At 34.5% G+C, this 24348-nt stretch overlaps 2 protein-coding genes and 1 long non-coding RNA gene across 3 annotated transcripts; 1 reads left to right on the top strand and 2 right to left on the bottom strand.

The window, feature by feature from the left end:
- Window positions 1–251: 251 nt before the first annotated feature.
- Window positions 252–7090, top strand: LOC129905829 (F-box/LRR-repeat protein 15). The gene is made up of 2 exons (XM_055981418.1): window positions 252–1117; window positions 6739–7090. Exons 1-2 carry the CDS (start codon window positions 423–425, stop codon window positions 6902–6904), a joined length of 861 nt encoding a protein of 286 aa, XP_055837393.1. The 5' UTR covers window positions 252–422; the 3' UTR covers window positions 6905–7090.
- On the bottom strand, window positions 6968–13964 carry LOC129905827 (geranylgeranyl transferase type-1 subunit beta). The gene is made up of 7 exons (XM_055981416.1): window positions 13595–13964; window positions 13358–13508; window positions 10326–10485; window positions 10104–10267; window positions 7693–7845; window positions 7519–7637; window positions 6968–7459 (listed from the first exon to the last, which is right to left on the bottom strand). Exons 1-7 carry the CDS (start codon window positions 13717–13719, stop codon window positions 7222–7224), a joined length of 1110 nt encoding a protein of 369 aa, XP_055837391.1. The 5' UTR covers window positions 13720–13964; the 3' UTR covers window positions 6968–7221.
- A 9441-nt stretch (window positions 13965–23405) lies between these two features.
- LOC129905826 (uncharacterized) lies at window positions 23406–24315 on the bottom strand. Its single transcript, XR_008770664.1, has 4 exons — window positions 24196–24315; window positions 23861–24057; window positions 23582–23799; window positions 23406–23520 (listed from the first exon to the last, which is right to left on the bottom strand). It is a non-coding gene; the product is annotated as an uncharacterized LOC129905826 (long non-coding RNA).
- Window positions 24316–24348: the final 33 nt, after the last annotated feature.

Here is a 24348-nt window from a genome sequence, read left to right as displayed (position 1 = left end):
CATTGAAATTGTTGTTGTAAACAAATTTGTCTTAGAAATTGTTGTTGATTTTGACTTTTCCAAATTAAACGTCAAAACCTTATTACCCCATTTTGTAAGATGGCGGCTCTAATGCTCATACCTTGTCTTTTTATACCATGGCACTGAACTCCTAAAGAGTGTGCTCCAAATGAAAACGGTTACACTAAAATAGTTTTTTAAAATATCTCAAACAAACAAACCTTGGTACACTTCCGAACAAAAATCTCCACATACTTCTGCAAGTGACAGCTCCAGCTGACCGTTTCAAATTTTTCTCATCCCAAAACGAAGAAAAACAAAAAGTTTGTCCATAGTTCTCCCCCAAAAAAAAAACAACATAAACAAAAATTCATCAAGTTTTTTACCATCAATTAATCGTCCAAATTAAAAATTGCATAAAAATGTCATCCCAACAAAACAAATGCAATTCAAATTCCTTCAATCTATTCGATATTAGTTGGGAAGATGTTCTATTTCCCAAATTAGCAATTCATTTATCATTAAAAGATTCCTTCAACCTACGCTGTTGTTCGAGGACATCGAAAAAATTCATTGACGAATCATTTCGTTTTAAAAAAGTTATCAATTTTGCTGGAAATAATTCAACCAATATTAATTTAGCTTTTGCCGTACTTGCGCAAAACTGTCACAAGCTAGAGCGTCTTTATTTGGCCAAATGTGAATGGCTTGTTGACGATCTAATGTTGAGTGTTTTGTCTAGAAATAAACGTCTTAAAGTTGTTAATTTGAATGAATGTGTTCGATTGACACCATTGTCATTGCAACCAATCATAATCAATTGCAAACAGTTGCAAGTTTTGAATCTTTCGAAATGCGATTGGTTGACAACGGGAACTGTTGATGCTTTGACACTGCATCAAAATAACATTGAAGAGTTTGATATATCTCATTGTTCGACAATTGGCGAACGTTGTTTGGTTATATTCTTCCGGAAGATGAATAAGCTAACCATTCTTTCGTTGGCCTTCTCCCAAAGTGTCACCAACAATGTCTTGATACAAATTGCCAATTTTTGCAAGTCACTGGAGCATATAAATTTGTCTGGATGCAGTGCCATCTCAGATCAAGGAGTACAGTAAGTATTTTAAGAATTTAATCATACGGTAGAATGAGTTGCAACAAAATAGATAAAAAGACAAACTTCTTATACTCAAACAAATTATTTATTTTTTTAACAACAAACGCTTTTGGAGATAACAATTCCCATCTTCAGATTATTATAGGAAAAATTAAATTTTATTTAGAGCCAATTTTTCAATCTTCTAATAAACAGTCAGTTAACTGTTTGACGAATAAAGTTATTAGGCTCATAAACAATCAGATAAAAACATTGAATTTTTCAAGCAAGAATAATTTATTCTACAGAATAACAAAAAAAATTTGTCAAATTCAAAAATATTTAAAATTAAACGTCATTTTTATTCATGATTGTTTTTGTTTTCTTGTGTTCCACTGTATTTTTTTCAAAATTCTTTCAAAACAGCTTTGACAACTGACATAATATTTTTATTGAGATTATTCCTTAGAATAATTTTTATTCGTCTCTGAAAGAAGCAGATAGTTTTATTCATAGGAATAAGCTATATCTGCCTGTTGGAAAATTGATTTTTTCTCTATCCTTAGGAATAAGTACTAACTGACTATTTAACTGACTATTGAAAAATTGGCCCTTAGAGCCAATTTTTCAATCTTCTAATAAACAGTCAGTTAACTGTTCGACGAATAAAGTTATTAGGCTCATAAACAATCAGATAAAAACATTGAATTTTTCAATCAAGAATAATTTATTCTACAGAATAACAAAAAAAAATTGTCAAATTCAAAAATATTTAAAATTAAACGTCATTTTTATACACGATTGTTTTTGTTTTCTTGTTTTCCACTGTATTTTTTTCAAAATTCTTTCAAAACAGCTTTGACAACTGACACAATATTTTTATTGAGATTATTCCTTAGAATAATTTTATTCGTCTCTGAAAAAAGCAGATAGATTTATTCTTAGGAATAAGCTATATATCTGCCTGTTGATAAATTGATTTTTTCTCTATCCTTAGGAATAAGTACTAACTGACTGTTTAACTGACTATTGAAAAATTGGCCCTTAAATAATAATAGTTATTAAAATTTTAATCAGATTTTTATCAAACCGTTATCACAGTGTGGCCAATCACGAATCTAGCTGGACAAAATTAATAACTCGCGTTAAATCGACTTTTTTTCTAAACAGTTTTAAACAAATGAATGTGAATAGATAAAATTCTATAAAAAGAAAGATTTTTTAAAAAGAAATCTATAATTTCTGCAAAAAGTGGGTCAAAATAGTAATGAAGAAAATGCATTTTTATAGTATTTGAACTTATGTTTCCATAAACATATTCTATGATTGGATATACTTAATTATTTTAAGAAACGCTTGAAAAATCTCAATAAATAAAAACTCTATTGCTATTCACGAAAAAAGAGAGGCAGATAATTAGTTTTTATTAAGAAATAGAACTTTTACACACGTTTTTGACATGTGACATACATGATTTGTTTTCTCAATATCATGCTTTAAATTAAAATTTTAGCAATGATTTTAATTAAATGTTTCACAATCATACAAAATGGCATCACCTTTAAAAATATCTGCAGATAATTTAAAAAAGTAACTCCTTTTTGTGCAATGCAAACTTGAAACATAAGGGCCTATTAAAAACAGCTGTGTTTATATTTTCGATGTTTTTCAAGCTAATAATTCTCTGAATTTCTTCGTGACCCTATTTCTGGCCTTTTACACTTGCTTGCTTTTTGCATTGAACTTGTTTAAGATGTTCCGACAGAAAAGCATCATTAATCAATGATAATGCCTCATAAGTTGAAAATTCCAGTGGTTTAGTGGTTCCATAGGATCAGAACTAAATCTTTTATACATTTTGATCCTTCACTCAAAGAAAATTTTGATAAATCCTTATCGGTTTTATTGGAATATGCTTTTTCATTTTTGCGGAGAGCGATTCTACTGATTTTAACTATTTCCTTATGGATAGGTGCACTTAGGAGACTTTTAACCTTCCGTTTGTTATATTTTTCCCGTTTTTTAATTTTTAAAAATTCTTTTCTACTTTTGTTTCACTATCTACTGTTTTTGTTTATTTAGTTACCACATAATATTGGTCAAGTAAAATGAAATTCGTGTTTAAAGAGCGGTCCAATGTGTCTTCCACCTTTTTTGTCTTTTTTTCGCTTATTTTGAAGCACAAAACTTTTATATATGTTTTTAATTTTTGTTTATCGTCAAAAATGTTCCAAAGATGATACCTGCTCATTAAAAGTTCAAAAAAACTGTCTTTTCGATCTTATTTGGCAGTTTTGACAAATTTTTCGAAAATTTGTTTTTTTGAAAATCTTGACTTCATTTTGAAAAGTGAAAAAAGTTGTATGGCGGTCGAGAAAACGCGAGACATGTAACTAGCTAATCTTAATGACAACACTCTACAAAACATTAATCAATTAATTTCAGACCGGAAAAATGCGGAAAAATTAACTTTACCTCTATTTGAAAAACAAAGATATTTTTTTTTGCACTTCCTAGCCTTCTTACAGAATTTTTTTTTTTTTTTAATAGTTGCAATGCTAATTAATAAATAAAAATTATAATACTTTACCTCCAAATGTAGATTGACAATAAAAAAAAACAATTACAACAAAAAAAATACCACAGCGTTTTTAATCGTCAACCAAACTCAAGCGAAAAATAGAATACTTTGTATTATCTATATCCAACTGTTGACAAGAACCAACTTTCAAGCTTAGCTTACACTAATCCAAGATGAAAACAAAAAAACAAAAAATGAATTACAGTTTCCAATTGTATTGAGAAGCTCAACTCATGATTTAAAAACATGTGGCTAAACTTTTTTTTTTCTATTTTGTCCAGTCAGATTGGCGAATTACCACACTGTGCGTTATCTTAGAATCAAAATTGGTTCTAATTTTTCAAATCTAGTTCAAATCCATTCTGATGTCCCGTAGGCTTCCTTTGTAGGTCCTTTTCTTTACAACATTTTCACTCACTACTTTCCATCTTCGATAGGTGCTTCACGTAGTATTCAATACGCGCCTCTCATGAAAGACCCCATGAAGGTCTTGAATTAATCAAATCTCACCTTAATCAAGCGATTACTTTTTTATCTCACTCAACTTCCTAAAGTGCGAATTAATATGTTTCAGAAATGCTTCTCTCAGAAGTCATTACCTGGCAGTAAGATAGAGTAAGCAACTTAATATCTCTATACAAGGCAATACAATACGGGATTCGGGATCCCGGCATATTTTTTGATCCCGATAATCCCGGGATTATAGCTCTCCATCTCCAATCCCGGGATTTTCGAGATTGGTAGCTAAATATTCGCATACAAAAAATGACACAATTCTGGAAAAAAAAAATATGTAAAAATGGAAAGAACTTTCCTTACTAGTTGATTGTGGAATAGCTTTCTTACGATGATTGAACGCTTTGCACTTTTAAAACAGAGCATTCAAAAATCGCTTATCGATCTCAATCACCCTATAAGGTTTGAAGAAACAGATTTTGATTTAATAAATGAGATTATTGAAGTACTGGCTCTAATAAATTAACAGTTGAATTTCTTTGCCCTTCTAATTCTAACTTTGTACAGCTGATGATGCTCTTACATTTCCTTTTAATCAGTTAGAATCGAAAACTTTAACAATAAGTAACAAACTGAGGACAGCTTTTATCAATCGCTTGAGCTTGCGGCGGCGAGCAGAGTTATCTGGTGTTCTTGCTCATCTACAGAACTCAAAAGTAATTTAAGAAAACTCAATCCCTATGAAATAAGAAATTTATTTTCAAGTCCCAACAAAATAACATTAATAAAGCAAATTACATCAATTTTAATACGTGTGGGTGCTGTCAACGATGACTATATTCATGAAACTGAACCTGTTGCTGTCCCATTAAGCTGCGAAGAGAAACTTTCTTTGAAAGAATAATCATAAAATGAAGTAAAAAATAGTCTCAAAAACATAGAACCCCACAAAAATATTTAATTAAGCTATCAAAAGAGAGATTCTGCATTTTGAAGACGGGATAAGAGGAAAATACCTAGAGCAGGCACATGAATATTTAATGTCCATCCCTCCAACGAGTATTGAACCCGAGTGTACATTTTCTGCTGCTGCAAGTTTTGGAACCAAATTTAGAAGCAGACTTGCAGTCAAAACATTGGATCCTTTGCTTTTTATTCGATTTTATTATAAAAATAATTCCAAATTTATTTAATTTAATATTTATTTATTTTTTAAATTACTTCTTAACTAAAGCTACAGACTGAATTAATTATGAATTAATATTTAAAATATTTAGTTTTTGTTTAGAGCTATAATGTTTTTGTTTTACTTGTTTTGTTTGTTGTTAATAATAAAAATTAATGCATGCATTGAGTCTGAAAATATTTTTCAAATCTCAAGGAAAAAACTGCTTTAACTGTTTAGAAGATAATCGTATCCAAATCGCAATGCATGCAACTATTGAAATCAGTGGGCATTGGCTTGGATACTTATATGTATCTTCTAAACGGTTAAAGCAATTAATTTGATGCTAAGGACTTTTTTATAGAACGTTTAAGCCCCTACAAGAATGCATTTTGCTTTTTTGAAAAAAAAAAAAAAATGAATTTTCAGTGAATTAGAAAAGATTTGTAGTTTGTCTTTATGAATTATTAAGTAAGTTTCATCTACATTTCTTATCGATAATATTGGAAGGTCTGACAAATTGTTTTTGACATTTGTTTCAAAACTAGCAATAAAACAATTAGCAGCAAGAGCGGCAAGAGGGTGTCCCATTGCTAAACCACTATTTTGTTATTAAATTGTATATAATTCGTGGAGAAACATCGATGTACTAGATGCATGTACTCACTTACCTTTAAATCATTAAGCGTATTTAGACATACTATCGATGTCAATAGAGGCTTGAATGTAGTCTTCTGGTATGGTGATATTTCATGTTTGATTGATGACTTCATACGAATTTTTGACATATAAGCCGATTGTTTGTTCAAATTTAGCAAATTCCTTGGATAACCACTTTGCTGTGTCATGAACTGGTAACCCAATTCCTCTGCAAATTTGCCTCGTTTTTAGGTCACCTGCTTTCTGGATCTTAGGCTGACCATAAAGTTTTGTTTTCTTATACTTTCTGTTGCATTTCTTCAGAGTTAATTTTCAAGGCTTGCCAACAATTGACTTTTGATTGTGGGTTGTTTATTAAAGCATAGCTCCCGTTGTTAAGAACGGTCATAACTTTATCATTGTACTCAGATTTATTTAATATAATTAAATTATTATCTGCTTTAAAAATTATTATGTTGTTTGTTTTAATCTTTTCTTATAGACAAAATTCTAGATGCATTTATTTACTTTTACTTTATCATATTTTTCGTTTATAACCTTTAAAAAATTATTATTAAAAAACTTAAAAAAAAAGATTGTTTAGATTTTAATGACAAAACTACTTAAATAAATTTTAATTTTTCCTATATAATCTGAATATGTATGAGAATTGTTATTTCCGAAAAAGTTTATTGTTAAAAAATAAATAATTTGTATGAGTATAAAAAGTTTGTCTTTGTATATATTTTATTTTAAGAAACCAAAAATTTTCCATTTATAATTCTTTTCTCTTGACAGAACTATAACCATGGGATGTCCAAATCTAAAATCCCTAATGGTTCAACACTGCCCCGGAGTAACGGAAAGAGTTCTGGCACCTTTGCGTGGTCGAATCCACATAGATCGCCCCACACAATGCTACAACCTGCTGGGATTAGCCCAACGGCTTCGAGTCCAGGTTTGAAGTCCCTCAAACCTCTCTAGCCCCAATAATTAGCAATAAATTCAACAAAAAACCAGGATCGAATTCGTTGTATACACAATATATTGTGTACCTTATCTACTTTCGTTTTCTTATATATTTTATTTATTTTTATCTTATGTGTATGGCATATTTATATATAATAAAAAAGAAAAAAAAATCAAGTACTTGCAAAGTTTCTTTAGTTAATACAAAAATAATCACTTTTCTTTTTGCGTGTATCTTCTATCTGGTGGTTGCTCCTCTCACTTGAAACTTGATGTGTGCGACGAGCTGGCGGTCAAGTGTGGGGGAGCGTTTCAGTGTGAGGTAGTTGTTAGGCTATCGACATTTTCTGTTCGCCATTTCTCGTGAATTTCTTTCAGGCGCTTGTAGACTCGGACTGAGATATTGAGACTGGGCATAACTTCGGATAGACCAGGTTCGTCGATAAAGGATAGACCACAGAGGCCAAAATATGTGTGGAACGGATCTGTGCATGAGCTTGGCCATTTGGCAAAGCCACCAACTATTGAATCTTGTGTAGACATAATGAACCTAAAAAACCAAGACTTTTTTAGTTAAAAAAAAATGACTTATGTGACAAAGTCACTTACTTCCGATTTGCATCAAAATCTGTTAAATGGAATCCATTCAGGATTTGTAATGATGCACCAATCCAAAACGAATAACATGTGTCAACAGGTTTGTTGGGTCTTCCTTGGAATCCATCAATCTGAATTAAAGTTGACTTTAAAAAAACTAAAAATATATTTAAATTTTTTTTTTACCTGACGAAAGATAAGCCAACGTTTGATTCCTTCAATTGTGCTTTCACTTAGCTTATCTAATTGACCACTTAAATTCAATGCTGCAATTGCGCAAAATGTAGTTCCTCCATGAGATTCAGCTTCAAAGTGTTGGCTCACACCGTAATCGTAGCGCTAGAAAAGATTGTAATTTAAAAGACTTGTTTTATTAACTCCTCTAGCTTGAAAATATTTTAAGGATAAAGCTTGTTATAGCGTTAGTTTAGTTAAAGATTTGCACACCAAACCCAATGTATCAAATCTAATACGAATATAAATATAGCGGACTAGAAACATGTAGCGCTGGAAACTAATTCCATTGGCTGATACAACACAAGACATTTTAATGCATCACAGAAAGAACAACAATATAACATAGAACTACGTTGCATATATGCGACAAGGCAATATATAGCGGTTATTCACAACCGAACTTGGCGGTTCTTAGATTTAAAAACAAAACTGTAAACCTAATTAATTATATTGCGATTGACGTCCGGCATTTTCCACATTCATTGATCAAACATTCCTGGGAAAAAAACCCATTCTTTCGAAGAAACAACATTTGGAATAGCAGTGGAAACACTCCTAACCCAATGAATGCAAGCAAACGCCAGCTTTATTGTTTGTTTCACGTGACCAAAATTCCACCCAGAAAAATTGAATTTCACGTTCGGAAAAATCGCCGTATTTGTCTTAATACAAGGGATGTTTTCTCGAAGGTGCGAAACTATTCAATTCTTTCTTTTCCTCCAAAAAATTCAAAAGTAAAATAGATAGTTTTATTGTGATCCTTAAAAAATATTCAAGAATTGTGCGAGTGAAACGGAAATTAATAACATGATTCAGATCATTGTTTTTATTAGCTTTACAACAAAATTAGGATCTCGCTTTGTTATTGTAACGCTAACAAATACAATGATCTGATCTGGATCACGGGAATAATAAAACATAGCTAATATTACCTACACATGTTTTGGAATCACTTTGACAACAACAGAACTTTTTAGCCTAAATTATTTTTTAATTTGGGGTCTTCCAGTGAATGAATTTTGATTATCTGATTTCGCATGATCCAGTAACAAGTTATGAGAAGCACTGCAATTCTACTATTTTCCATTGTATTATTTTTAATATTTCTTTGTGAAGGTTTTACATAATGTTCTTCGAATATAATACTTTAATGTACCATCATTTTTAACTGTCTTCACGAAAATAAACCTTCTTTGGTACGAATTAACCTTACACCTTGACAAATTGACTGTTTCATATGCAAAGCTTCAATGAACTTCAGATAGATAGATAAAAAACTTTGCGATATAAAGGAAGGGCTTTCGATTTGACAGGAGTGAGATGAAGGTTTTCTGAACAACGTGATCTTTTTCACGAAAAGACCTCATTCATTATAGCAATGCCATATTTTTTCTCCCCGAAAGGGCGATTTATCAAGAGCTGTACATCATCAGCGCATATATGAATTAGATAATGCTAAACAACACTAAGTAACTTATTTAATAGGATAGATCCCTGTGAAGCTCAAGTTAAAACATTAAGGAAGAGTGTCAATTTACCACCACATTTGCTACTACTCTGAACAAAGCTTAAATTGATTACGCAATTTCTCTAACAAAAATGAATTGCTAACAGAGTGACAAGAGATTTCAAGAAGTCTAAAAGCTTAATAGGAACAGGAATGATTGAAAATTATTCTAAAGGAAACTCAGATGTAGTCAGAATGGTATTAAATAAATGAGTTATAACACGCATTATATACGGCAGCAAAAATTTTACAAACTTCGGTTTGCAATCCAGATAGTCCGGCAAACATTCGTTACATGTTGAAAGGAGACAAACAAATTGATTTTATTAAATCGAGTGTTCTAATTTCTTTCTACGTACCTACAATTTCAAAATGAAAAGTAAAATGATAAACAAAAAATTTGACACAAATCAGATATGGAAAAGAGTTTATCAACCCCTTTTGGTATGAGGTACGACGTAACTGCTTAAATATTTCGTTAAGAACCAGACGCTGTATAAAGCCCTAAATATCTGAAATATATACATAATGTAGCCTTGCCTAGACTGATGATTGTACTTCTGGCATAAGCGATAGTACGTTTTATGGCTCGTTTTGAGTGCCATCTGTTTTTAGTTTTGATTACCAAAGTAATTGAAAAAACAAGACTAATTCAATGAGTCACTCTTACAGCAGTTAAAATAAACACCACAAGATCTGTTCTTTGAATAAATTGTTTCAAAACATGTGTGTTTGCATGTGCTATAAATTTAAATGCCTAATTCCAAAACATATGTAAATCATAAAAAAACTTATCTAAATCCCTTAATTCTACATTTTTATCAACAAAAATGAACAAAAAATCTCTACTTACGATACTTTTAATGATATAATCGGCCATTTTCTCTTTATCAACATCTCCCCAGTAATCAAGCATCGCACATATCGCAGCAGCGCAATATACAAATCTCATATCATGTTCGTTACCCTCAACTGAGGCGCTAAAGCTTCCATCAGGTCGTTGAACAGCAGCAACTCCTAAAAAAATATATATATAAAACATTGAAATTCAACTAAAATGAAAATCCTTGCCCACCATCAACAATAGCTTTTCGATCAATGCGACTTAAATCATCGCCAAGTGTGGCAAGAGTTGCTATTCCAGTGTAGGTCATTGCAAGATGTCCCCATTGATAGCATTTAGCGTTAGCTTGCAAGACTTCATCGTCCGATAGGATTTTCAATGCCCTTGAGCCCTGGAATTAAAAAAAAAATACACAAAATTTAAACTCGTTGTTAACGCCCGCAATCAGCTCAGGGCCGTAGCCAGAGTAGAGTAGTGAATCTGTTGTTGAAGGTAAGTTAAAGTAGCATGATACAACGGAATTGCAAGTCTATTTTGTAGTTTGTACTGATGTATGTTTCAAACAAACTCTTTCGGATAAGTGCTTTCAAGCAAGGTATTTGCTACGAACTTGTACAGGTTTTCGAACATAAGTTCAGCCAATTTATTTTTTCAGGTCCCGATAGGATGCGAAAATTCTTCAACAACCTCAATTTCTAAGCTGTTCGAAAACCATGGTCTGCAGATCTAGCATCAAAAATTTCTAAATTCTTGAAATAAGAAACTAAATTTATGAACATACTTGAATTATTTCTTTTTTATAATGGTAGGATCGAAAATTTCAGTGTAAATATTTCTGCTTTCATCTTTAAAACTCGAAAATACTCGCTTAACTCTATTACCTCAATTTAGAGAAAATGCAAATTAGTTAGCTTGAGTTAACACGGTAGAAGTGAATTAATTTTTATTTGAAAGGCCAGAAATATCAGAGAGTTGGAACGGCAATTACTGTAATATTGGCGACTAATTGTATTGTATGCTTATTGTATGCAAAAAAAAAAAGATTTTTTAACAATTTTCGTTTTTGGAAATAACAATATCTTGTCAACGATCAGTTGGTGGAAGTGTCAACGTCACGGTGAGAACTCCCTCTTAATAATTAGGGAAAAACGATGAATTTAATTTAAATAGGCCACGAAGAACCTAATTCAACAATAATCATTTTTATCAAAAAAACAAAACCGACTTGTATGGATCGATGGATTTATGGTTTTCTCATAGATTCTATAGTAAAAACTGGACAAAATTGAAATGGGATCACACTGCAGATAACCAGCTTGCTAATACAAAAGTGTTTCATCCAGTCTAAAGTTACAAACATAAAAAAAAGACACACACGAATTGATATAACTCCCTTTTGAATTTTTTAACTTCTGATTTTCGATGTTTAAAAATTCCAAATTTGTTAATCACTTTGTATTGTATTCCCTTCCGTGCGTTGTTGTATACGGATATGACCCATTGACTCGTAAATTCTCGTACAAAAGTGTCTAACGCAGCATTGTCAAAAATGCAAACATTTAAGTTTTTACCTTAAAGGTAATTTTTTTTAATTCACGAAGTTAACAAAATTTAAAATATTAGGAAAACCATCTCTTTCAACCAAATAGCTTCCAAGATATTGCTTTGCAATCAACGCCAATTTTTTCGAATATGTTTTAGATCCGTCATGTCAAACTCAATGGTTACGAGGGGCCAAAACAGCGAGATCAAAATTTGTATGGGCCGCAGAAAAATGTAAAACTAATGTAATGCTTTCCATTTACCATATTTTTCTCAGACCATCGTTAGTTAGGCTGGATCATATAATTATGTAGGTTACTCATTCCCCTTAATGACAGACATATCGACAGGTTCCTACTGTTAAATTCGCAAAAGATTTTACATACATGGCAGTTTTCAAGTGTAAAAAAACTAAAAAATACTTAGCTAGTTGCATTTGAATGCCATAACATGTCACATATTCGTTATTTTATGAATTTTCTTTGCGGTTTTAAGTTTAACTCAGATAAATGTTTTGCTGCATCTAGGTATCATGAATTATAAACTCTGCAACCATTCTAAATAACAAAACACGCTGGTGTAAAAGTTTTTATCATCAAAAACTAAAAAAATTCCCAAGACCCAGAATAGTTTGGTAGGTTAAATATGTAGAATATTTCCTTCCTAATTCACTTAAATAAATCACAGAACTAACCCTGATTTAAGCCACGTGATCTTACAAAATTTGTATATTTTAAGTACATGTTCCATATTGGTTAGAAAAAAAAAGGAGGTGCATGTTGTCGAAGGCTGTGAACACAAAATCTAAGTTATAAACTTAAACTCAAACAGGGATATTTATTAGATTTTTGTGCACTTAAACACTGGGGAAAATTATAAAAAAAAAATGTGGACAGGGCCGCAAAGTAATTCGTTGTGGGCCGCAAGTTTGACATGCTTGCTTTAGATAAAAGTTTTAGTACAGGTAGATTGTGGAGAATTTTGACGTTCAGGAGGAGAAGGTTGGTTGGATATTTCCTCTTACGAAAACAACAATTTTCAACATCGAACGTTTATCTTAGATTTTTGATAGTTTAGCATTTTGCATGGGAGCTAAAATTTAGCATGATTTCCATACTAGGCAATGAAGTTAGACTTTTGTTTAATTTAGTGTTGATATTATATCACTGAGACATACATTTTTTTTTTCCAAAAAAATACTATAATTTAGAGTTTACATTCCCTAATGTGGCTGTCCAAAATTACAGGATAAATGCAGGATAATACAGGTTTTATAGCTAAATTACAGGATACAGAATTTACCTTCCAAATACTGGAGTATCCTGTAAAATACAGGAAATATGGGAACCTTATGCATTAAGGTAAGACACTTTTAAAGTTAGTGCATTTCATCCTAACTTGGAAAACGCTTCGCGCTATTTCAAAAAATAATCTTATTTCAAAAGTGTTTTAACTCTTATAAATATAAGTTATTTTCAAAATTTTTGAAATAAGGTCCTTTTTGAAGGTATGGCATCTTTTCAAACTAGGGCATTTGAAGGTAGAGCATTTTTATTTTAAGGCAGGGCATTGCCCCTCATTGCCCCTTTCTCTTCCTTCCCTGTCTACGGGCCTGAATAAGCTCAAGTTAATCAAACAATAACCAATTGTTGCCTCAGCGAGTTTTTGTTTGTTGATTTATAAGCAAGTAAACAATATCAAATGTCTTTCTTCCTACTTACTTGAAATCCGCCACATTGTAGACCGTTTTTATCGGGAATTACTTGGCCACCATAAATCCAGTCTATGATGCCATCTCTTGTATGATCTTTAAGCATATCCAAGGAGTTTAATATATCAAGGCCACATACTGCGAAGAACGCAATTGATCCTCTGCAAAACAACAAAAAACGCCAACAGATGAATACAAATTCGTATTAATCAACTTGAATTATTTATATAAAAAAAAAAATACATACCTTGTTGAATCATGCGAGGCCAAACGTGCTGGCAGCAAATTTAAGAATTGTAGAAAATATTTTGCATGTTTTCTGTACAAAAGAGGCTCTTGTTTATCCTCATCAACAATTAGTGCATTGTACATTGTTGTATTTTTTTCAAAGGGACAATAATAAAGTTGAAAAAAGTGTGGGGGAATATGTAACAATGAATTTGGTGAGGATGGAAAAGAGAGAATTTTTGTTTGATGCTCAAAGAAAGAAATATATCTTTACAAAATGCTAGTGCGCTGATGACTAAATTAGATTTTTCATAAACATCATATTAAAAATCTTTTACTTCTTTATTTGCCCCCCGAACAACTCTTTTGCCAACGTAAAAAAACGATAAAAAAAATATTTCTTATCAAAAATGCAAGATGTCAAAAATTTGAAAGGTGTTTCGTTGACGTTTTGTGTGGGTTGACACACAAGATAGGTCTGTTTGGGTACTGCCTAAAACAGTAATATTTTTACTTATTTCAACTTTTTTAACCCAATTCCTGTTTGGGTACTTTGAAATTGAGCATTTTTTCACAAAAAAGATGGCGGCGAGAGAGAAAATAATTTCCCCTTCTTGCGATTTTCTGCCCAAAAAATTTCGTCGGACAAAAATCTGAAATCTGTCAAAAGGTAGTGCTTTCTCTGTTTTACATATTCAGTCTTGTCGCACAACATAAACAAAACAAACTATAAATATGACGGTGTGGTTTTAATTGTAATTTATTGCGTTTTAGTGGCTTTGTGATCAAAATATATTATAATATTCGAAGTAAAAATTATAAAAATAGTGTTTTGATATTTTTTGTTTCTTTCTTTGTTTACATTTTTTGATGAAAAATAAAATAAACTAAAAACATGGCGGTGTGGATTTTTTTGTGTTTTTGTTTTAATTTATTAAGTTTTAGTGGTTAAATGCTTAAAATATATTAATATTTGAGGCAAAAATAATAAAAAATTGTTTGAAAAAAAAAATGTTTTGATATTTTTCGTTTGTTTATTTTTTTTTTCTTTGTTTACTTTTTTGGAAGCAGAAAAGTTTGAACAAAAAGCGTTTGGGTACTTTTGGACAATTTTTCTTTCTCTGAGAGGATTTCATCCCCACTCCTAAAAATTTGATAGGTTTCATATTTTTGTACAAAAAGAACCCAAACAGACCTGATTTGTGACAGGTGAAATACAGTACCGGGCGTGGACAGTTCGAAACAAAATAACTTAAAAAGAAAATTATTATTTTTTTGTTGAATATTTTTCGAATTAATTTCAGAGAAAAAATAGAATTTTGGGCCATCTTGAAGGGAATTTTTTCTGGAAATCATATTCTTTTAAAAAAAATCAATTAATTTTAATCCTTCTTTTTGACAGACTAACAAGGATTACACACTTCTTGGAAGATTTGACATCATCTCTCAAACGTCAAGCTGAAAGTATTTGTTGTGTTTATTTTTGTTACCGAATACCGTATGTTCCTATTTATAGCCTTTTTCACTAGAGTCCAAATGATAGCCCGTTTTTACTAGACCCCAAAAATTACGTAATTTTGCAAATTAGGTCAGTTTGACTTTCAAATATTAAAACATTCGAAATTTATATCTTTACAAAGTGAAAACGCTTTAAGTGCAGCTTTGGTTCAACTTTGGTTCAAGACAAATTTTTGGCTATTTTAACATATATATGGACCTTGAACCAATGCTAAACCTCAGCTTTATCACCGATTATAGCCGTTTTTTATTATCCCACCCCAACTAGCACAACAGCTTCTATAAATTGAGATCTCGCAGGTACTACTTTTTATACAGCTTGTATTGAGCTTGCTTCAGAATTTAATTGCTTATAGAAGTTCGAACTTGTTTAACAACTTCTAATAAGTTGTTTAAATACTGTTAAAGAAACTTAAACGAAAAAAGCTTGTTTTCGGAAAAGCCTGCTTAACGAATTTATACAAGCTTTACAGAAATTACCAAGTTTAGTATTTGATTTTTGGTTTTGATATTGAATAATCTAGCTCGGACACTTTTTGGTTTTGGCATTGAATAATTTAGCTCAGACATTTTTTGTTTGACATTTCTGCTATTCGAACTGATTAAGATTTTAATTTCATTAATGAATATACTAGGATGGCCGAGTGGGTTGAGTGGCGGACTGCCACCAAGTAGGTACGAAGTTCAATTCCTGGGTGTGGTAAACAAAATTATATACTTTTAAAATTATTATCAATATATATACTAAAAACTAATGGAAAAATATATATAATTTCAGGTAAAAATATAAAATTCATGATTTAAAATCAAATAAAAACCAGTAAAAAAGGATTCTTTTTTGTTTTTGTAGTTGTTTTTTTTAATTTCGATAAGACATGTATTAAAGAGCTATACAAGCTCTTCCGAAGCTATCTGTCAAATCTCAAAGCTTCGGTAGAGCTTCGGTAAAGCTTCGTTTAAACTTCTTATAGAGGGTCAAACTTGTATAACGTTCTCCTTTTTCCATGCCCAACAACCTTACTAAAGTTTAAAAGAAGCTGAAATGTAGCTTTTGTAATACCTTAACCGAAGCTGAAATGTTAGTTGGGACATGATCCATATAGATCAATAACACTGGTCAACATAATTGAACTTTTTTTTTGCCACAAGAACGCAGAAATACTTTTCTAGGGGTTTTTGATGTACTGAATTCGAATCTGAAGTCATTGTTCTCCGTTGTTAAGATATTACCGTAATAAAATGCTAAAAAAATGTCATTTTGGCTGTTCGAGCAGCCAAAATGAATTACCCTACATAATAACATAGCCTCGAAAACAGCCCAAATGATGTATTTTGACATTTTTTAACGGTAATACTTCAGATTCGAGTTCAACACATCAAAAAACTATAGAAAAGTATATTGTGGTTCTTGTGGTGAAAACCTTGTTGACAAGTGTAATTAACAAGTATAACAACAACTACATGAGATCTTGCTTTTTATTAGGATCACGAACCGTGATCTTGGTTTTCATTCGTCATTCGTGATCCTGATGAAAAGCAAGATCTCTTGAAGTTGTTGTAATACATATTAATTAATGATCTATATGGATCATAAGTGGGACAATAAAAAACGGCTTATATATTCTTGCCCAACTAACATTTTTGCTTCCGAGTTTCGAGCCCAAAGGGCTATTCGCACCTATAAAGCTGGTATCATTGACCTATTATTATTATTTCCCAAATATTCCATTTTTTTATTCTTGCAATCTTGGTTGCCTTGTTCGATTTTAACAATTGCCGCTTTGGAGTCTTCATCTTCTTCGCAAGTTAGCAAGGATGGTGGTGCAAGTCCATCCAAGCCGAGTAACAAAGGAGCAGCTCCAGCAGCGGGATCAACTGCATTCAGAGTTGTGGTAAAAGTTGATGTCGGTGGGTCACGCATCGGTCGACGGTTAACACGCTTATAATAACCGTGTTGTTTAATCATATGTGTTTCTTCTCTTTAAGCAGTGGGAAGTGTGTGTTGCAGTGGGTGCACTGGAAGTTCTTTTTGGGAGGCACTTTTTGCGATCACTTCTTTGTTCTTTCGCTTTGATGTTGATGGAAGTGTGTCAATGACTGCTGACGGTTCTTCCGTTGCTCGCAAGGGGAAACTTAAACAAAACAAACATAGATTAAACATTAAATATTAAATTTTGAATTATATGTAATGTAACGATGAATTACCGAACTACTTTTAAGATAAAAGTCTGAACACACTACCTGCTACAGTAAAGGTAGAAATGTGAACGGACCTTTAGTAATTAAGAAACTACCCTCTGAACGCATCCAAAGAAATTCCCTCGACTGCTGAATATCCCAAAATATCCCACTGGACTGGAAGTATGAAGCGCCCCCTCTTGGAAAGGAAGCTTCGAGAAGCAAAGACGAGAACCTTCGAAGACATTCTCGAATTCCGAATTTCAGGTATAAAAGGGCACCGACCGGACAGTTTAATCTCGAAAGTGAAAGAGTACAGTACAAAGTGAAATAAAGTGTTGCGAATTGTTAGTAGTAAATAAAGTGATTTAAAAGTGTGTTTGTTTGAGCGAATAATAAAAGTAAATTGAGTTGAAATAAAGTGTGTTCTTATTTGAACGGAAATATAAGTGGAAATTAAATAAGTTTTATCGTGAACCCGGAATAAAACGTTACATTGGTGTCAGAAAAGTGGAATAAAACTTATTTATTTGTGCGAATCAGATAATTTCGCGAATAAAATAAAAGGTGGGCGTGTGATTTAACAATAAACAAAGTGTAAACATTTTGAAATAAGTAAAAGTGCTCGCGTTTTGAAAAGTTAAAATGGGTAAAACACTAAATCAGTTAAGTTTGACTGAGCTGAAGGCGGAATTAACTAAGCGAGGTCTTCCTACTGCTGGATCGAAAAATGATCTCATTATTCGTCTACAGGATTATTTAACCCAGAAAAACGAAGATTTGGATACATTTCAATTCGAAGTTGAAATGATAGAAGAACGAGTAAGTACTAGTTCCGATATGTCATCCATGATGGCTGTTCTCCTTGCAAAATTTGAAGAACAGAAAGATCAAATTGAGACACAACGCAAAGAACAGAAAGATCAAATGGAACAACAACGTAAAGAACAAAAGGATGAACAGAAGAATCTTCTTGAAAAAATTGAGGCACAACGTACCGAGCAAAAGAACCTTCTAGATGAACAGAAAACCCTCATCGAAGGTAAGCTTGATACGATCGAGAACAAGTTTGTTGCTCTTGATGCTTCCATAAAAGACGTTGCAAAACAATCTCAAGAAAAAATTGAGAAAGTTGAAGAAAAACTCGAGCAAGTAGATGGAAAATTCGAGAAAGTGGATGAAAAATTTGAAAGAATAGAAGTTAAAATCCAAAGTTTTACCGAAGAACTTGACAAAGTTCGGAAAATTAAGATTCGAGAAAGTTCTGGTGAGTATCCAAAGAAGAAGGAGATCCATCCACCAACCTTTGATGGACAAAGTTCTTGGTCAATCTACAAGAAACAGTTTGAGGCAGCTGCCACAACCAATGGCTGGGATGACGAAGACAAATGCATAGCGCTGACTCTTGCTCTTAGAGGTCCTGCTGCTGAGTTATTACAAACTTTACCACCAGAGAAGAATGGTAACTTTAACGCTCTTGTTCAGGTAATTGAAAAACGCTTTGGAGATGGCCATATGCAAGAAGTCTTCCGCGTCCAACTGAATACAAGAGTCAAGAAAAGAGGAGAAACTCTGCAACAACTCCAAGCTGATATTGAAAGGTTGGCTCATCTGGCATATCCGAAAGCAGGAGACGATATTATCAGTCAGTTTGCGACAGAAGCCTTTATTCGTGCTGTATCTGATACAAATCTCCAGCGAGCGATTCGGACAGCCGGAAAACATTCCCTTCCTGAAGCATTAGCGTTCGCACTAACTATGGAAGCAGCAGAACAGGCTTCTCAAGGCGTTCATCGGGTAAGAGAAGTTGCAGTGGAGGAATGCTCTTGTCAAAAACTCGCAATCCAAAGAAACCAGCGAGACGGAGCTGCTCGATGCTGGAACTGTAACAAGACCGGACATCTCCAGCGGCAGTGCAGATTGCCACCAAGAAGAACTGCTTGCGAACACTGTGGAAACAGGAATATTGCCCAACAACAGGTAAGCGATACAATCGACGCTCATCCTCAACTTGATTCCCATTCGAAACGAGTAAGAACCAACGTCGAGGGGCAGAAGCTGGTTTCTGGTATCGATGGCCCCAGAACCACAATTCAAGTCTCACAGACTAAACGAGACAACAAAAGTCTGACAGTGGAGGCGACTATAAACAACAAACAACACGTGGCTACAATTGACACCGGTGCCACCGCCTCCATTGTACGAAGAGACTTGGTGAAGATGACATGGCTACATAACACCAACAGCTACCGTCTGAAGACCGCCACAGGAGAAGCAGCAAGAGTGTACGGAGAAGTTCGTCTTAAGATCCGTGTAGCTGAACTAGAGTTTTCACATGTGTTTTTGGTGGCAGATATATGTGACGAGTGCATCATTGGAATCGACTTCATGAAGGAGCATGGAATCATTTTGGATATAGGTAATCAAGTCCTGAAATACAGAAATGTAGAGATTCCAATGGTCTATGGCAGCGAAAACTCAACAACAATTAGAACTGTTATCAAAGAAGACATGTGCCTGCCTCCTTCTTCAGAAGTTTTTGTGTGGACGAAGTTAAAGGGGAACTGTGGAAGCCATCGATACCTCATGGTCGAACCAGAAGTTGAGCAGAGTTCCGAAAACATCATCATCGGGAAGACTCTTGTGGCACCAAAGAACAACATGGTACCTGTACGGATACTTAACATCAAACCGTACCCAATCAAGCTTAAGAAAGGAGAAGTTGTTGGCCAATGTGAATCTGTGGCCGCAATAACTAAGATCAACGAGGTGGACACACAGATGACTATGAACTCGGAGAAACTAAAGAAACAAATTCTCAATTCAGACAACCTGAGTCAACATCAGCTTAATGTTGCGGGAAGGCTTCTTCATGAATATGCTGATATCTTCTCTTCACCCAGCGGGCAATACGGCCGAACACAACTGGTGCAGCACCGAATCGATACAGGAGACGCTAGGCCGATTCGTCAACCAGCAAGACGTCTCCCCTTGGCCAAACAAGGTGAAGTTGAAGAAATGATAACAACAATGAAGAAAGACGGGCTAATCGAAAATTCCAAAAGCCCTTGGGCATCACCGGTAGTTCTCGTCAAAAAGAAGGACGGAAGCACTCGATTTTGTGTCGACTACCGCAGGCTGAATGATGTGACGAAGAAAGACAGCTACCCACTGCCAAGAATCAGCGATACTCTAGATGCAATGGAAGGAGCACAATGGTTTTCGACTTTGGATTTGAAGAGTGGCTACTGGCAGGTAGAAATTCATCCAGAAGATCGGGAGAAGACGGCTTTCTCCACAGGAAATGGTCTGTGGCAGTTTAATGTCATGCCGTTTGGGCTATGCAATGCCCCAGCTACTTTTGAGCGCTTAATGGAGTGCGTTTTAAATGGATTAACCTGGAAATCTTGCCTAGTCTATTTGGATGATGTCATCGTTTACGGGAAAACATTTGATGACCATTGTGAAAACCTAAAGGCTGTATTCCAAAGGCTACGAGAAGCACATCTTAAGTTGAATCCAAAGAAATGTGCACTTTTCAAGACCGAGGTTAAATATTTGGGGCATATCATCTCATCCCAAGGAGTAATGACTGATCCAGAAAAAGTTGACACTGTGAAGAATTGGCCAACCCCTCAGGACAAGCATCAACTTCGGAGTTTCCTCGGTCTGGCAACGTACTATCGACGGTTCGTGAAGGATTTTGCGAGAATCGCCAAAAGCTTGCACCAGCTTACGGAGAAGGGTAAACCCTTTAAATGGTCAGGTGAGTGTGAGAAAAGCTTTCAGGAACTGAAGCTACGGTTATGTGAAGCTCCTGTGTTGGCCTATCCGACTCCAGGCAAACAATTCATCATTGACGCAGATGCAAGTAATGTTGGAGTTGGTGCTGTTTTATCGCAAGTTCATGACGGAGAAGAAAAGGTCGTTGCCTATTTCAGCAAGGTACTCTCGAAACAAGAAAGAAACTATTGCGTGACCAGAAGGGAACTTCTAGCTCTGGTATTGGCAACAAAGCACTTCCATAAGTACATCTATGGACAGAAGTTCCTTCTTCGCACAGATCATGGTGCACTAAATTGGCTTTTGAACTTCAAAAATCCAGAGGGTCAAGTAGCAAGATGGATCGAGATACTCCAGACGTATCAATGTCAGATTCAACATCGAAGAGGAAAGCTACATTCAAATGCAGACGCATTATCTCGGCGCCCGTGCAAGCAAGACTGCAAGCATTGCACACGGCTAGAGGAAAAGGAAGTTGTCGCTGTAAGAAGAACGAGAGCTGATCCCATTTGCGGCTGGAGTAATGAAGAACTCAGGATGGCCCAACAGGAAGATTCAGACATCGAACCCATCCTTGCATGGAAGGAACATGAAGAGAAACCAGAATGGGCCGACATATCCGACCGAAGCCCCAATCTCAAAGCATATTGGGCACAATGGGACTCACTTCATGTGCAAGAAGGGTTACTCAGGCGTAAGTGGGAATCCGCAGATGGTAAATCTTATGTAATGCAACTAATCGTACCTCAGTCAAAGGTTAATGATGTTCTCCGAGAGATGCACGAGGGAACTTCTGGAGGCCATTTAGGCATCAACAAGACGCTGGAAAAGGTACGCCAGCAATTCTACTGGTTACGTATGAGAGAAGACGTTGAAAAGTGGTGCCGAAAATGTGATACTTGTGCCGCTAGCAAAGGACCAGCTAGAAAAATGCAAAGCAAGATGCATCAGTACAATGTGGGCACACCTTTTGAGAGGATTGCAATAGACGTGGCAGGTCCTTTTCCCGAAACCAACAAAGGAAACCGGTATATCCTCGTAGTGATGGATTACTTCAGCAAGTGGACTGAGGCATTTGCCATCCCAAACCAGGAAACCAAAACAGTTGTGGATAAGATTGTCTTTCATTGGGTGAGCAGGTTCGGAGTACCCATGGAACTTCATTCCGACCAAGGAAGGAACTTCGAATCTAAGATTTTTCAAGAGGTTTGCTCACTCCTTGGCATCAAGAAGACGCGAACAACACCGCTTCATCCACAATCTGATGGGATGGTTGAGCGATTTAACAGGACACTTAAAGAACACCTGTCAAAAGTAGTCAACGATAATCAACGAGACTGGGATCGACATATTCCATTATTCTTGATGGCTTATAGAAGTGCAACACATAGTTCTACTGGACATACACCATCGGAAGTCCTTTTTGGTTCTACAATACGGCTGCCAAGTGAGATAAAATTCGGATGTGTTCCAAATGAGCCACAGGAAATAGATGAGTATGTTGATAACCTGAAAGAAACACTGGCTGACATTCACCAACGGACAAGGACAAATATAAAAGCGTCTAGTGACAGGATGAAAACAAGATATGACGCACGAGCGACAGCAACAGGGTTTCAAGAAGGAGAACTTGTGTGGTTTTACAATCCCCACCGACAAAAGGGACTATCACCGAAGCTACAACAAAACTGGGAAGGCCCTTACACAGTAATAACCAGAATCAACGACGTGGTTTACCGTATACAGAGAGGGGTAAGAGGCAAATTAAAGGTAGTTCATTGTGACCGTTTACATCGTTATAATGGTGAAAGAAGCAATGGAGTTGTTCGGGACGAACAATCCTAAGAGGGGGGCAATGTAACGATGAATTACCGAACTACTTTTAAGATAAAAGTCTGAACACACTACCTGCTACAGTAAAGGTAGAAATGTGAACGGACCTTTAGTAATTAAGAAACTACCCTCTGAACGCATCCAAAGAAATTCCCTCGACTGCTGAATATCCCAAAATATCCCACTGGACTGGAAGTATGAAGCGCCCCCTCTTGGAAAGGAAGCTTCGAGAAGCAAAGACGAGAACCTTCGAAGACATTCTCGAATTCCGAATTTCAGGTATAAAAGGGCACCGACCGGACAGTTTAATCTCGAAAGTGAAAGAGTACAGTACAAAGTGAAATAAAGTGTTGCGAATTGTTAGTAGTAAATAAAGTGATTTAAAAGTGTGTTTGTTTGAGCGAATAATAAAAGTAAATTGAGTTGAAATAAAGTGTGTTCTTATTTGAACGGAAATATAAGTGGAAATTAAATAAGTTTTATCGTGAACCCGGAATAAAACGTTACAGTAACAAGGACTACTTTTTGTTTCAACAGATGAACTTAAATCCTGAGGGCGAAAGTAATGATCTTGACTCCAGCTCTTGTGATTTGATATGGATTCGGGAAGGGTACCGCAAATTCATTGTAAAGCTAAGGAGATAAATAATTAAAAAGGGAAACCAAGAATTTAATACACAAATTATTATCTCACCGGTTGACTCCATGAGTTCTCCCCAACACAATTGCTTTCTTGTTCTGAGATCTCACCCTTTGCTAGCATCTTTTCATCTGTTCTGATGTCTTCTCTGGAGAGCTTGAAAAGTCTTCAATTCAGGTCTGGTTTGGGGGGTTCAAACTTTTTCGTGATCGCATTTTCCTATTGAAGAGCTTCACAAGTGAGTTACCTTCTAACGCTATCTAGCCTTCATTCTTAAAATAAAAAAAAACATTTGTTATTCAAATCCAAATCATTTTGTTAAAGAATTCCTACCTGAAATCTTTCTTTAGCGAGCGCAGTCTCAGCTATGTTGGCAAATCGATTCCTTCTTTGAGCTGTAACGTTTTAAGACATCTTCTTGTCGGCGATGCTCTAGCTCTGCTTCTTTAGGTTCCAAGGTCCCATTTCATGTAGGGATTCCAAATGAATGTCAAGGAATTGTGTTGGTTCTGTTTTTAGGTCGGGGACGCCTGAAAAAAAAGTATTTGTTTAATGAACTTTAAGATGCGATCTAATGAAGAAAAATCAATATTATTAAGGTTTAGAAAATTTGAAATAAAACTATGTAAAGAATTTATTAGTATAATGTATTTTTAATTTGTTGTTACCTTTTTATTCTTGGGAAACTCAAAACTCCTTGAACAATTTTTGTAAATAATTAAATTGTTTTTTTTTTTTGTGACAATCAAAAGTCACAAAACCTAGATGTCAAAATACTATTTCCCGCTGCCCTACCAAGGGGCGCCACCATAGCTTGAACC

This window comes from Episyrphus balteatus, chromosome 1 (assembly GCF_945859705.1).
Source record: "Episyrphus balteatus chromosome 1, idEpiBalt1.1, whole genome shotgun sequence".
Classification (NCBI taxonomy): domain Eukaryota; kingdom Metazoa; phylum Arthropoda; class Insecta; order Diptera; family Syrphidae; genus Episyrphus; species Episyrphus balteatus.
The sequence above is the reverse complement of the archived record's forward strand: the minus strand, read 5'-3'. Positions and strand labels throughout refer to the sequence as shown.

Excerpts from the sequence above, each read along its gene's own strand:
- LOC129905829 (XM_055981418.1), top strand. The coding sequence starts at position 423 with ATGTCATCCCAACAAAACAAATGCAATTCAAATTCCTTCAATCTATTC. Across the intron at positions 1,118-6,738 it reads ATCTCAGATCAAGGAGTACA|AACTATAACCATGGGATGTC; the intron begins GTAAGTATTTTA and ends TTCTCTTGACAG.
- LOC129905827 (XM_055981416.1), bottom strand. The coding sequence starts at position 13,719 with ATGTACAATGCACTAATTGTTGATGAGGATAAACAAGAGCCTCTTTTG. Across the intron at positions 13,509-13,594 it reads GCCTCGCATGATTCAACAAG|AGGATCAATTGCGTTCTTCG; the intron begins GTATGTATTTTT and ends GTTGTTTTGCAG. Across the intron at positions 7,638-7,692 it reads GTTGGCTTATCTTTCGTCAG|ATTGATGGATTCCAAGGAAG; the intron begins GTAAAAAAAAAA and ends ACTTTAATTCAG.